Raw genomic sequence first — 14,828 nt, 5'->3', positions numbered from 1 at the left:
CTTTGGCAGGGTCTGGAGCCAGGGCTATGCCCCCTCGTGGCAGTGGGGCTGGGGCTGTCAGTTCCCCCCATTTAGATCCAGGTGACATTCCTTCCCCCGCAGCCCTTTCTCCCCTGCCACGTTATTTGTAAAAGTCATGGACAGGTCAGGGTTCCTGTGAATTTTTGTTTATTGCCCATGACTTGTCTGTGACTTTCACTAAAAATAACCGAGACAAAATCTTAACCTTTGTTATTAACAACCTTAAAAGTGCAGTTCAAGCAGTTTCTGAACATCAGTGGGAAATAGCCTGAAACTAGTTTGTTAATTAATCTCTCTCTAGTGATGTTTTCATAATATTTGAGCAAAGAGAGTATGAAAGTTCAAAAATGATTTTCTTCCATAATTGCAGGGATAAAACTGGAAGTACATGTTGGCAGGAGACTTTCAGTATCCTGTTTGCAACTTATCACTTATACTATGACCTTGTCAACTCTCTTAAGTTAAACGAAGTCAGGTTGGGAGACTATTTAACTACAGATCTCTAAAGGGATAGCTAATTGCTGCTGGCAGTGGTACTTTTGATTCATTTGGTGTTACTCTGTTTTCTGATTCTCTTCTGAACCACAATAGTGTTAAGGGAGCTCTGTTGCTGAAATCACCTTCTTTTGGATGTTATGTGAAACCAAGATCTCAACCAGTTGTAGTCATTAACCCCTGAATTCTTTATTGCTACATACAAACCATGTTACAAAGGGTGTATGATTCTTGGGGATTAAGGTGTTAAAGACTCATGGCACTTTTCACAAGACATGGGGTTTTAATCCTGCTGTCCTGGCCAAATACCCACTTGGATAATTACATTCTGCTTAATTAAAATTCCACCTGCAGTTTGGAAATTGTATTTATCATTTCCTGCCTCACTCACCTAGTGTTCTGTGGGCATTTCAGTCTGGACAGAGCAGTGTTTGAGCAGTGAATGAAGCGATATTCTTTATATATTTTGTATATCAGTCTATGTCTGTAATATGCATTGGGATGACAGGCCCTATTTAAATGTAAGGTCTTTATAATGATTAATGGATTTTTGTGCATAGCTCCCAGTAACAATAATAGAAGTAGGAGGCAGGTGTTATAAAAAACTCTAAGTGTGGATAGCACTTTCCATTAAGGGAAATCTCAAGGTGCTTTATATTGTATAGGAATCACTTAATTTAGGATCAAGTTCTGAACCCTTCAGCATGTGCTTTACATTAAGGTCAATGAGTATTAAGCATATGCTTAAGTGCTTTGCTGAATCAGGATTTTAGGATTTAAATACACCCAGTCATCTCTTGGCTGCATATGGTAACTATTCTTTTGCCAGAAACAGTGCACAATAGGTTTTAGGAGGGGAACTGAAGAATAAGTAGTGAGATGGGTTGATGCAGGGGTTTAAAATGTTAGACTCATAGAAGATTAGGGTTGGAAGGGTCCTTAGGATGTCATCTAGTCCAACCCCCTGCGCAAAGCAGGACCAACACCAACTAAATCACCCCAGCCAGGGCTTTGTCAAGCCAGGCCTTAAAAACCTCTAAGGATGGAAATTCCACCATCTCCCTAGGTAACCTAATCCATTGCTAATATGTTGTTATAGCATGGATCAGATCTTAATAGAGAAATTGTCTCATGGACCTCACTCCTTCAAGTCATGATAGCACAGACCATCTTCTTTCTAAGGTCATGATTGTATAACATCCCTGTGGCAACTACAGCAATTGCATACATAGAAAGTAATAATGGAAACATTTTAGTTTCTTTTAATCTGATTTAGCAGCTGCAATAAAGGAGGCAAATTAAAACTATGTGAACAGTAAGTTCTCCCATCAGTGACCACAGTTTGGGAACTGGTGGGTTAATGCATTAGCTTGTCACTTGTAAACAAGATACATTTAATACAGAGACTGTTTATAAATAAAAAGGGAGCTTTACAGTAATAGCAACAAATAGTAACCATAGAAGTTTTCAAAGCATAATGGTGATGTTTTAGCCATGTAGTGGATTGAAAGGCATTGGGAAGGAGTGGCTAAAACATTGCACAACTCCTTTGAGAATTTACCCTAGATATGCCCTGAAAATCAAGTGTGTAATTTCTGTAAAAGGTTTTAGGCATTGCTGGAAATCATTAACAACTGAATAATATGTATGTTCTGCTCCTTTCACTAGCTAACGAGGAATCCTGTTTTGTGTATTCTCGAGTAGGAGGTAGCTTCCCCTCAAAGCAGGTCATCGCTCAAGATTGGGACAACACTTTGATCTTTGAAGCACGTTTTGAGAGTGGGAATCTGCAAAAGGTGGTCAAAGTGTAGGTTTATGATCTTTTCCTCTTTGATGAGGTAGCGTAGACACCAGCTGCAGTCAAATATGACTTTGTAAGTACCCTGGGTGACGCTGGGGCCTACATCCTGAGTTACACTAACAGAATAAGCCCTAAGAATATTTTCATGTGGACTTCAAATGAAACAATCTCATAACCGTTCCATGGCATTAAATATTATCTACAGGTGAAATTCACTTCTGTACAAAGAGTTTGCGCAAGGACTGTGTACCACTGGTGTTGCAGTGAAGCCTCAAAATGGTGATGTAAGCCCTCGGCACAGCTATAAATTTCACCCTACATGCACAAATTCATATGCATATATTCACACTTTTTTTTAGAGCTGACAATATTTTTTTATTTAGTTGAGTGAATTTTTTTGCACAAGATTTTTTTGTTAATGAGCCTTGGTTTGGTCACACATTTTAATTATTTTAAGTAAGCACTAAAGGAATGTGGTGGTTATATTACTGACGCATTCCATCTAGTCTGACATCCTGACCTGAGCAGCAACATATGCTTTGATTGTTTATGTGAAAGTGGAAATCTCCCCACACTTGCACGTGGCTAATTGTACAGTGCTTTATCATGGTGTTGGAAGAATTCCATCTCCATCCCACAGTCCCCAGCATGATCTGAGTCTGTAATGAATTTCTGTGGTAACCAGCGTTAAAAATGCTTGTCTTCTTTCTGTACACCAGTAGTGAATTCGAGTACCAGCTGACACTGCGCACTGACCTCTACACAAACAGACACACCCAATGGTACTACTTCCGAGTAACCAACACTCAGGCAGGAATGCCTTATCGTTTCACCATTGTCAATTTCACCAAGCCCACCAGCCTGTACAACCATGGTATGCGTCCACTGTTGTACTCAGAAGTGGATGCGAAGATCCACCGAGTTGGCTGGCAAAGGACAGGAGATGAAATCAAGTATTACAAAAACAACCTTGGCCAAGATGGGCATCAGTATTTCTCACTCACTTGGACATTCCAGTTCCCACATGATCGAGACACCTGCTACTTTGCCCATTGCTATCCTTACACCTATTCCAACCTGCAGGACTACCTGGCAGCCATCTCGAGAGATCCAGTGAGGTCAAAGTTTTGCAAGATCCGCATCTTGTGCCATTCACTAGCAAGAAACATAGTGTATGTTTTAACCATCACCAGCCCCTCAGAAAGTGGCAAGGAGGCAAAGCGTAAGGCAGCTGTGATTTTGACTGCGAGGGTGCACCCAGGCGAAACAAACAGCTCCTGGATAATGAAGGGCTTTCTGGATTACATTCTGGGCAGCTCAGGCGATGCTCGGTTGCTCCGTGACACATTTGTCTTCAAAGTGGTACCAATGTTGAACCCAGATGGTGTGATTGTGGGAAATTATCGCTGCTCCTTAGCAGGTCAGGACTTAAATCGTAATTACACATCAGACCTGAAGGAATCTTTTCCTTCTGTTTGGTACACCCGGAACATGATCAGAAGGTAACATCATCTCTCCTCTCTTCAGAACAAAAAAACCCTTTGTATTTGTAGTGTCTGTTATTTAGTATAACTACTGTTTGCACTATATTTGCCTCATTTTTATTGCCTCTCATCTCATATTTAACCCATTCAGTTTATATTATTTGTTTAAATTCTAAGAAGCGTGAGTTTTTATTGTAGTTTACAATGTTCTTCTGTTGCACAGCACCCTGTAATATAGCTTTAATACAGGGAATGGGAAAGATATCTTGGGTAGCAAAGGAGAATTTTTCAGGGAACCATCAGCCCCAGAACAGAAAGTGATTTTTTTCATAGCCCTTCTCCTCACTGCCCCCCATCAAGATGTATAGATGAAGGCCCTAATTCTGCTCCCATTGTATTCAGTAGGAAAATATCTGCCAACTCCATTGGTGCAGGACAGTGCCCTAAAGTGGGCTAAGTCCAGAGTGGATCCCAACCTTGTATTTGACTACTAGTCCTATCAGGTTTACTGTATATTTCAGCATAATTATGTTTGGTTTCTAATGCTTCACATCCATTTGCAGTGCAGACATCTAGTCATCTGGTTATACATATATATTCATACCCAGAGTCACCATTCAGGTTTAGCTTATGTAACTGGGTTCTTCTGATGGTTTTAGCTTTGAAAGGACTCTGTCAGTGCTCGTAAAGCTAATATTTAACCTACAATGTCATTTACAGTATGTTTTGATTCTCAGGTACATGTTTAATCATAAGCACTTTCCCTTTGTGCCTCTCCATTCTTCAAACAAGAATCCTTCTGTCTAACTTACGACCTTTCCATTAGAAAAATGTTCAAAGAAGTTCAAATTCAATCACTGACTTTTACTTATTTCCATTTTGGCCTGTCTAATCCTGACCCTTTCAAGAGTTTCTGATGACTCTGGGGAAGGATTTTGGAGCCTGCTAGAGAATGAAATTGACTGTTCTCCCATAGGAGACAACTTGTGTAGATTTGAGAGAGGACAAAAGTTTTTATGATACAGGCTAGTCTTTTGCAAAGTTGTGTAGCAGAAAAACCCTCTCTTCACCCTGCATCCCAGTTTTACAATTTAAAAGCAACTAGCATACCAAAATATAAAAATAAATACATTTAGAAAAATGTGCTGAAATGCCCCAAATATCCAGACTCACATTTAGCACATTATCAGCTAAAAAAATATAATCCTTTTTTTCCCCTTTCTTTCTTGATCCATCATGAATTGCCAACTCCTGTGCAGAGTGATGGCCCAGCATGAATGATTCTGGTGATATCACATCACCTGCGTGAAATCCTACTGGAACTGGCTTTTAGGGGATGTGTTAAATCCCCCCCCCTTTTTTTTTCAAAACTTGTGCAGTTTTGCAAAGTTTCTTTTAAAAAATTATAGACAAAATGCAGCATATTCCAAAACTTGCAATACTGCAAAAAACTGATACTGGAAACTGATACTACTTTTGCCCTGAATGGGAAAAGAGCTATCTGCTACACACTTCTGTGCTATATATTTGTAGTGTGTTATAAGTCTCAAGATTGTGCCTTGTGTATGATGTGACATACAAGAAGGAACATAAAAGTAGCATTCTGGTGCAATACTTCAAATTGTTTTAATGTACATCTGAAGTGGCTGAAGATCATTCCTACTGACGGTTGATAGGCCTGAAGGGGAAATTTGCCAGGGTGAATGTATTTGTGGGAAATGTGGAGATGGAAGGGAAGACCCAGATAATAGTTGTTGAAGAAAGGAAGATCAAGGAAATGAGATCTAAAAAGAATAGAGTTCAGTTACCCACATTTTAAACAAAAATGACTCCCAGCTTTTTGGACTCATGAAGAATGATGGATCCATTATAACTGTTTTAATAAAATGAACACAAAGTTCTGATGCACAGCCTTGGACCCTGTTGTTACTAAGCCATGGCACACTTTTTGGGTTTGGTCCTGCAAGGTGCTGAGCTATTTGGCATTGATCTATCAAAGCACCTAATGCATGCTTAATTCTAAGCACATGAGTAATCCTGTTGAAATCACTGGGATTACTCATATACTTAAAGCTAAGCATATGTTTATGTATTTAATTATTCCTATGAAGATTGCTGCAACCCATCAGCCCTGGCTGATGCAGAAAAAAAAAGCATTTATAGCAAAATATTGTTTCCTCTCTTGTTACAGACTGATGGAAGAGCGTGACATTCTCCTGTATTGTGATCTTCATGGTCATAGTAGAAAAGAGAATGTCTTCATGTATGGCTGTGATGGTGGGGAACAAGCAGAGGTGCCATGCTTGCACCAACGCATCTTTCCTCTCATGATGAGCAAGAACTGCCCAGATAAGGTAAGCAAGTTGCTAACTTGAAATAGTCCTTTACTATACTAAATGAAACCTGTGTAAGCCAATCTGATTTGCTAAAATGTCAGTCAGTTGGAAACAAAGTTATTTATAAAGGTACTAAGCATTACAAGATGGTGCTTTTATTGATAAAAATGACTTCTGATTGGCTAAAACACACAACAGATCCATTATCTAAACCAATAGGGATTCAGCAATTCAATAATAGCACAACACACAAACTATCACACTACATTTATTACTGTAGCATTTGAGTCTAATTCTGTTTTCTTCAGAAAACAATGAGGAGGTGATCCAAAGCTGCATGTGATCCAGGATACCAAATTATTGATTTGTTCACCCATGACAGAAAAGCTATTCAGACTTTTACTAAACATGCATCTCACACCATCTTAGTATTAAAAACAGAACTGGAGGCTTTGGGGGGCTGGTCCAGTAATCTGGTGCTAGTTCAACTAAAGGGGGTAGTATGAACAGCAGTATTAAAAGGTGTTACATGTGTAATGATTACAAATCCTTGTTAAAGTAAAACAAACTGGTATAATCAAAGACGGATTCTCATTCCACCCACCACTCTGGTGTACCTAAATATTGAAAGACTGCCATGCACCATGTGGGATGCAATACTTATGTACTACATGTGAAAGAAGGATGGATTGAACCTTTAACTATTTTCCTACTTGGGCTTGAAAGTTTTACACATTAGTGAGGTTAAGAAGAAACTGCTAACTTCATCTCTATTTTAGTGGGAAAGGGTGCTCCTTAAAAGACAGGGAACTGACCCTACATCCTTCTTTTAAGTTTTCATTCCCAGATTGCAATTTCAAAGTACAGAAAAGCAAAGAAGGGACAGGTCGAGTAGTGATGTGGAAGATGGGCATCCACAACAGCTATACTTTGGAAGCCACTTTTTGTGGATCTAAACTAGGTAAGACCTTTTTATTCAAGGGAGATTGTAGGGGTCATCAAACAAAATCTGGTTTTGATTGTTTGTTTTTACAGATGCAGTAGTGATCTGTGATGACTTTAGCTACCATCCTCAAAGAATCCTATTTAACAGAGATAAATGACAAATTCTATGAAGTTAGAGTGAGCATTTTAACACAGGGTATGCATAAATTAACTTTCAGGCCACAGTTATTACAGACATGTACTGGAAACCAATACATAATGAATTAGTGAGCCTGCCTACCAAAATAAATAGAATTGCTAGAAATAGATATGCCAGAAACAATTGTACAAATGAGTGGAGAGATTGCTTATTAAGGATTAGTGGTGAGAGGCAAGGAGAAACGTTATTAGTCCCAAGCTGGTTTTGTTGAAAGTAATGGCATATATAATTCCTTCCCTCTGAGACACTCAGAATGGGGACCCTGTCTATGCTGGCAAAACATGGATTTAGAATTTTCTGTAGGTGGAGCTCCATCAGTAATAGCGATAGGGAAGTTTTAGTGTGCACATGTCTGCAGCATTCTTACGCTGTCTGGACAAGAGCGTCCACCACTGTTGCACCAGTGGGGAAGTACAGGTCAAATTTTTCTTAGTGTAGAAAAGGCCATCCTGGCTATAAAAGAGGGTGTTTGCTTACCCAGAGAAAGGAGGAGATCACACACAGACCAAGAGTGCTGACCAGACACATGGCTTTGTCAAGTCCAGAATGTCAGAGCTTTGCTATAGGAACTATTCAGAGATTATTATCCCAAACCTTTTGGCTGGCCAGCCTAATATTTTGTGCAGTCTCTAGAATGAACACATGTATTCAATTTAATTTGTAGTTACATGACTTTTCTCTCTATTATCTATTTGGTATGCTAAATAAACTGTGCTTTATTTAAGGTCATTTTGGTTTTATTGACTGCCAGTGTGGAGAATTACTGTGAGCCACTCCTGAAAGAAAGAAATGAGCCTCTGACCTCTGGTGAGAGGTGGAGGGACACTAAGAAGCACTAACTTCCTTATTTGATCAAAGGCATGGGGACCAACAGATCCATTCCAAGAAGTTTTGCTCATACTCTGGCTTCAGTCAGCTGGAGCACAGGAAGAACAAGACAATGTCATAATCATGTCATTTGAGCTTTGTATTGAGATGGTAGAAAACTGTTCCAAGATGTCTTGGAAAACCAACAGCCTTCACATGGGCTTTGGAAGGGTGGAGTGTTTTTCTGGGAGCTATATTATAAGTTTGTGGAGCAGCAACTAGTCTTGAACCAAAGAAATTTTAACTTACTTTTAACCACCATGCTGAAAATATCACTGCAGGGAGTGAGCAGTTATGTCTTCATTTGTGAGTATCTCTGTTGATGTTTCAGGTAATAGAGGGGGCACTCACTTCAACACCGAAGACTTAGAGTCAATAGGTTACCATTTCTGTGATGCCCTCTTGGATTACTGTGATCCAGACAAGAGTAAGGTAAGAAAAGTCCTTCTTAGAGCTATTGGAATAAAAGTATTTATGTGATAAAATGTGGCACTCTGTAAGGTAATAATAACAAACACTATATTGGTTTTGATAAGTGCCTTTCAATAAGGCAGTGGACTTCATTATTAACTAAGTGTATGATCTTCCCTAGTATTATCTGTGTCTGAAAGAATTAGAGGAAATGGTGAAACAGCAAGCTAAGACAAACTCAGAGAATCTTAATTGTGACTCAGATGCCTCTGTCACAGATGCCATGTTAGACAAAGATTCCAGGTAAATCAAAACTATTGAGAGATACTGAGATATATTCTACCTTGTTGTGCACTTTGATAAAGAGGACTACACTAGGCATTAGATTAATTACCAAGAACTTAATTTTGAAATTACTGGAAGATAATTATATATGAATCTCAGGTTGAGTCTTTAATGGTCAGTTGGCTGCGGATAGAACCCCTTTATCTGCTGAAGCTTGGCCCTGTCCTACAAAAGAAAGCGAGGCTCTCATTTAGCTCAGTGTGGGGTTCTAAAGGCTCTTACGGAGAGATGGAATTGCACGGACTGTAAATTGATGCAGCACTTGATCAGCTGGGTTATGTAAATCAATACACTATTTTTCGACTGTACATGTTTGCAGAGAAGTCTAGCTGTAGGATAAAGTGTATCACTTGCTTCAGTGTACATGAATGTACAGTAGAATCTCAGAGTTACAAACACCAGAGTTACGAACTGACCAGTCAATCACACACCTCATTTGGAACTGGAAATACGCAATCAGGCAACAGCAGAGATGGGGGGAAAAGGTAAATATAGTACAGTACTGTGTTAAATGTAAACTACTAAAATAATAAAGAGAAAACAACATTTTTCTTCTTCATAGTAAAGTTTCAAAGCTGTATTAAGTCCATGTTCGGTTGTAAACTTTTGAAAGAACAACCATAATGTTTTGTTCACAGTTACGAACATTTCAGACTTACGAACAACCTCCATTCCTGAGGTGTTCATAACTCTGAGGTTCTACTGTATTGCTGTAGAAAGGAGCCAGTCTGAAGTCCTGTACTCTATTTAGCTATAGAATAGCTACACTCAGTAAGCAATAGCAATACCTGATTCCCCACAATGATCCAGCAATGTGCTTCTCCCCCTGAATGATCCACCCCTAGATATCGGGAGGAATTCAATCTCCAGGGCCCAATCAGTACTTGATCTCACTGCTGAAACTGACAAGTTAATTAAGGTGCCACCAGACTCCTTGTTGTTTTTGTAGATACAGACTAACACGGCTACCCCCTGATACTTGAAGTTAATTAATGACAGTTGTGCAGGTGATTAATGAGATGTGGACATTGGCCTATTGTGAATAGTTTGGAGATCTCCAAACTCATTTCACAAGGAGTAATATTTTGTAATTTTTTGAAAATTTTGATGTTTCTAATTAATACAGGAAATGAAATATCTCTTGGCCCTTGTCAGTACATTATTTTCAAAACTGCCTCTTCAAAATAAGGTCTGTATTATAAATTACTAAGAAGTACACGTCCCAAAGCTGAAGTCTTCACTCCTCTTGGTGAATAATAAGCAAATGACGAGATGAAGTTTTGTTTTCTTTTGTTTTGTTTAATACAGACAGGCCTATCTTAGTGCCTGCAATACATTGCATCTTGGTAGAGAACTAATAGAAGGCTCAGTTATGGAAAACAGATGAGATGTTCTTAGATGAAATGACATAAAATAGAGTGAAAATGCAAAGTAGAATTATGGCTATCTAGAAACCAGAAATGTCATCTGCACACATCAGATTGTACTGAGGAACCACCGTTTGTCAGACAACCCTGTAGTCCCTGTGATCAAGGTCCCCACTGTTATATTGCTTAACTCCAGGTCCTGCAGCCTATACAGTGGGATTGTGTGCTTTAGATGAGAGAAATGTGAAAACCACAATCTATACAGCATTCCCAATAGGGTTACTATGGGGGCTGGTGGGGGCAGGGCAGGGCACTGGCTTATTATATGGATGAACTCAACAAAATACTTTTTTCAGTCCAAAACTAAGGAAATAAAACAATGTTCAATCTTTCACAGTACCCACGTTTCTGACAGCTCAGACTCCAACGATACAGCTGCACACTGGCTAAAACCAGATACTCAGGTACACTATAAACTTCTCTCAGCTGCTTAGATCTCTTTACTGGGTGTAGCAAGAAAGAAATTGCTCGAGTTGAAAGAACAGTTTTATGTGCTTAGGCTAAACAGGACGTGAAAGTACACCTCTACCCCGATATAATGCTGTCCTCGGGAGCCAAAAAATCTTACTGCGTTATAGGTGAAATCACGTTATATCAAACTTGCTTTGATCCGCCGGAGTGCACAGCCCCGCCCCCCGCCCGGAGCACTGTTTTACCACGTTATATTTGAATTCATGTTATATCGGGCCGCATTATATCGGGGTACAGGTGTATGTAACAAACTCGTCATAATGCTAGTTAATACATTGAATATGCCTCTGGATTCTCCTCCTGAATAGTGTTAAGTACAGTTAATAGACTGTGTTGGTCTATTGCAGGGGAGCGCAAACTACGGCCCGCAGGCCGGATCCTGCCTGCCCTGGCCCCACACCGCTCCCAGAAGCGGCCAGCATCACCGCCCTGCAGCCCCTGGGGGAAGTGGGGGCAGAGGGCTCCGTGCGCTACCCTCGCCTGCAGGCACCATCCCCCGCACCTCCCATTGGCCGGGAACACGGAACCATGGCCAATGGGAGCTACGGGGGTGGTACCCACAGGCGAGGGTAGCGCACGTTGGAGCTGCCTGCCCCACCCCACCCCCAGGAGCCACTGCCGGACATGCTGGCCACTTCTGGGAGCGGCGCGGGGCCAGGGTAGCAGGGAGCCTGCCTTAGCCCTGCTGCATGCCGCTGCCACCCCGGAGCCGCTTGAGGTAAGCGGTGCCTGGCCGGAGCCCCCACCCCAAACCCCTCCTGCACCCCACGCCCCAACCCCCTGCCCTGAGCCCCCTAACCTCCTGCCCTGAGCCCCCTGCCACACCGCTCCTGCAGCCCAACCCCCTGCCCTGAGCCCCCTCCCGCACTCCACACCCCCTCCTGCACCCCAACCTCCTGCCCTGAGCCCCCTTCTGCACCCCGCACCCCATCCAGCACCCATACCCCCTGCCCTGAACCCCCTGCTGCACCCTTCCTGCACCCCAAACCCCGCACTCCTCCTGCACCCCAACTCCTTGCCCTGAGCCCTTTCCTGCACACCCCCTCCCACCCCCTGCACTCCTTCCCACACCCCAACCCCCTTCCCCAGCCCTACATTCATGGCCCTGCATACAATTTCCCCACCCAGATGTGGCCCTTGGGCCAAAAAGTTTGCCCACCCCTATTCTATCGCATGTCAGTGAGCTGTACAGTATTTCCAGGTGCAGTCCAAATCTATAATGCAGAACAGTAAACAAAATTAGGGTTTCCACATAATATTCTGTAATTGTCATAATCTTCTGTACTAAGTTCTTCAGAATTTTGTTTTCCATTTCAAAAGAAAAACAGTTTCTAGCTTTTCTGGTTACAAAGAAATATTTTTGCAGTTTAAAAGAATAAGCAGATCTAGGATCTTATTATGCATCATTGGAATGCATTGGAGACAACTTTTTATTACAGAAGGTGGCGGAAGTGACTAGGGGAGAGGCAATTCTAGATTTGATTCTGACAAACAGGGAGGAACTGGTTGAGAAGTTGAAGGTGGAAGGCAATTTAGATTAAAGTGATCATGAAATGATAGAGTTCTTGAGTCTAAGAAATGGTTGGAGGGAAGACAGCAGAATAAAGGCAATGGACTTCAAGAAGGCAGACATTAGCAAACTCAGAATTGGTAGTTAAGATCCTGTGGGAAGCAAGGCAAAGGGGAAAAAAGTGTTCAGGAGAGTTGACAGTTTTTAGAGAGACATTATTAAGGGCACAAAACTATCCCAAAGCATAGGAAAGATAGGAAGTATGGTAAGTGACCATCCTGGCTTAAACAAGAGATCTTCAGTGATCTGAAACTCAAGAGTCATACAAAAGTGGAAACTAGGTCAAATTATGAAGGATAAATATAAAAAAAATAACACTGGCATGTAGGGTGACCAGATACCAAAGATGAAATATCGGGACGCCAGGGGGAGGGGGGAGAGGGAGTGGGGGGGGCGGAGCAAAAAAAAAAAAAAGCCACCAGAGCCCCGCCCCCGCCCCAACCCTCTGGAGCCGCTGGCTGCCCCCGCTCTGCAATCAGAGATGCAGCACTCGGCTGCTCCTCTGCCCTAAAAACCAGCCTCCCTCCCGGCATGGGCTTGTCCCGCCTCCGCACACAAAGGCTGGTGCAGGAGGCAAAGTCCCGGGGGGTGGGGCCGGGAAGGCCGCAGGAGCAGGGGGCGGCGAGAACACACCCGGGGACGGGAGAGCCCCGCAAAGGAGGCACAGACCCCCCCTTCCCCACCCTGTAGCTGCCATAAGCTCCAGTGAACAAACCGGAGCGCTCCCCCCTTGGTGTGTGTGGGACTGCCGAGCTGAGCCGCTTCCTTCTTCCCCCGCCGCCTCCGCTCCACTCACGGGCGGGAGGTTTCGGGTTACAGCGCCCGCACCCCGGACCCCCCACAGCCGCCGCGCCAAGAGAGAGGCGCAGACTCGGAGCAACTGCCCGACCCCCCCTCCTTCCATCCCCCCTCCACACATCCCTCCTCCGCTGGCCTCCAGGCGCAGCTGCTGTACCGCACCACCCTCTTAATCTTCATGGCGGCCGCGCCACACACGCTGGTGTCCGGCCTCCCTCCAGCGCTTGCGCCGCCGCCATACAGCTGATCAGTGCGCAAACGGTGTGCGTGGGGAAGAGGCGGGGCCAGGGGAGCTATCCAATCGGGGAAGGAGGGGGCGGAGTCGGGGCGGGGAGGGGGGGCGCGAGCCGGAGTGGATGGCAAAAATTGCTTCTTTGTCCAGTGTCCCGACCAAACATCGGTCGGGACGCGGGACAAACAAGTAAATATCGGGACAGTCCCGATAAAATCGGGACGTCTGGTCACCCTACTGGCATGTAGGGACAAAATTAAAAAGGCCAAGGCAAAAAATGAGATTAAACTAGCTAGGAACATAAAGGATAACAAGAATGTCATAGAGAGTACACTTATGAAGTTTGCAGATGATACCAAGCTGGGAGGGATTGCAAGTGCTTTGGAGGACAGAATGAGAATTCAAAATGATCTTGACAGACGAGAAATGGTCTGAAATAAATAGCATGAAATTCAGTAAGGACACATGCAAATTACTATACTTAGGAAGGAATAATCAATTGTGCATTACAAAATGGGAAATAACTGCATATGAAGGAATATTGCAGAAAAGGATCCGGGGGTTCTTCTTCGAGTGCTTGCCTATGTCCATTCCAGTGGAGGTGTGTGCTCTCCCCAAGCACTGCCGCTGGAAAGTTTTCCCTCAGTGGTATCCATTGGGTTGCCTCTGGTGCCCCCTTAAGTCACGCCCTCATAGCACCGATATATAGGCCCACGCCGCCCCTTGAGTTCCTTCTTACCACCCATGACGGTTGCTGGAACTTCTGTTCGTTCTTGCGTTTTTCCCGCAAGTACCTTCTCACATTGAACTTGATTTGTACAATGTAAATAGCTACCTTTTTAAAGTTGAGTTTTAGTTAGTTAATTAGTTAGTTAATTAGTATAGTCAGCAGCAAAGTGGGGCTAGCCCTTCTCCAGCACCAGGATATGCTTCAGTCCCCGGAGTTCAAACCATGGGCGTTGTGCCATAAACCGATACCGGTTAGTGACCCACACACTAGCTGCCTTAAGAGCCTGGGGCAGGCCCCGTGCAGTAGTGTTGCAGGATCTGCAGGGGCTTCAAACCCAGAACAAAAAAGGGTAGGGACACCAGACTTAAGTTCCTCCTCATGAAGGCAGTGCTCTGTCCCCCTTTGGAGCCAAGTCATGTGGACTCGGCACCGAGCACTTCGACTTCTGTGAGAAGCGCCCTGGCGTCTCTGAGAGAGGCACAGCACCATTCTGCCTCCCTGAGCTGCACCTACGGCCCAGGGCTCCCGGCACCAACATGCATCCCCGGCGCCGAGGAAGTCAACTCTAGGACGGGACTCTTGGCACCGCTCTCCATCACCGGTGCTGACAAAGAAGCAGAGAAACACTGACTGGGGGCGTTCTCCAACTCCAAGGTCTGTGGGCCATAGAGACACCAATAGAGTGCGACCTATGCT

At 43.3% G+C, this 14,828-nt stretch overlaps 1 protein-coding gene across 14 annotated transcripts in view; it reads left to right on the top strand.

Annotated features, from left to right (window-relative positions):
- AGBL3 (AGBL carboxypeptidase 3) overlaps positions 1–14,828 on the top strand; it is a 54,509-nt gene that overhangs the window by 14,484 nt on the left and 25,197 nt on the right. For 9 of the 14 annotated variants that reach the window (XM_065561568.1, XM_065561562.1, XM_024099646.3 and 6 more), the window contains 7 exons: positions 2,185–2,323; positions 3,037–3,819; positions 5,993–6,155; positions 6,972–7,098; positions 8,480–8,580; positions 8,741–8,862; positions 10,669–10,735. In XM_065561568.1, coding sequence (XP_065417640.1) covers positions 2,185–2,323; positions 3,037–3,819; positions 5,993–6,155; positions 6,972–7,098; positions 8,480–8,580; positions 8,741–8,862; positions 10,669–10,735 — 1,502 coding nt within the window. The remainder of the gene's footprint in view (positions 1–2,184; positions 2,324–3,036; positions 3,820–5,992; positions 6,156–6,971; positions 7,099–8,479; positions 8,581–8,740; positions 8,863–10,668; positions 10,736–14,828) is intronic. The other 5 variants (XM_065561582.1, XM_065561538.1, XM_065561539.1 and 2 more) reach the window with 4 other exon arrangements.

Source organism: Chrysemys picta, chromosome 1, assembly GCF_011386835.1.
Source record: "Chrysemys picta bellii isolate R12L10 chromosome 1, ASM1138683v2, whole genome shotgun sequence".
In the NCBI taxonomy this organism is placed as follows: domain Eukaryota; kingdom Metazoa; phylum Chordata; order Testudines; family Emydidae; genus Chrysemys; species Chrysemys picta.
The sequence above is the reverse complement of the archived record's forward strand: the minus strand, read 5'-3'. Positions and strand labels throughout refer to the sequence as shown.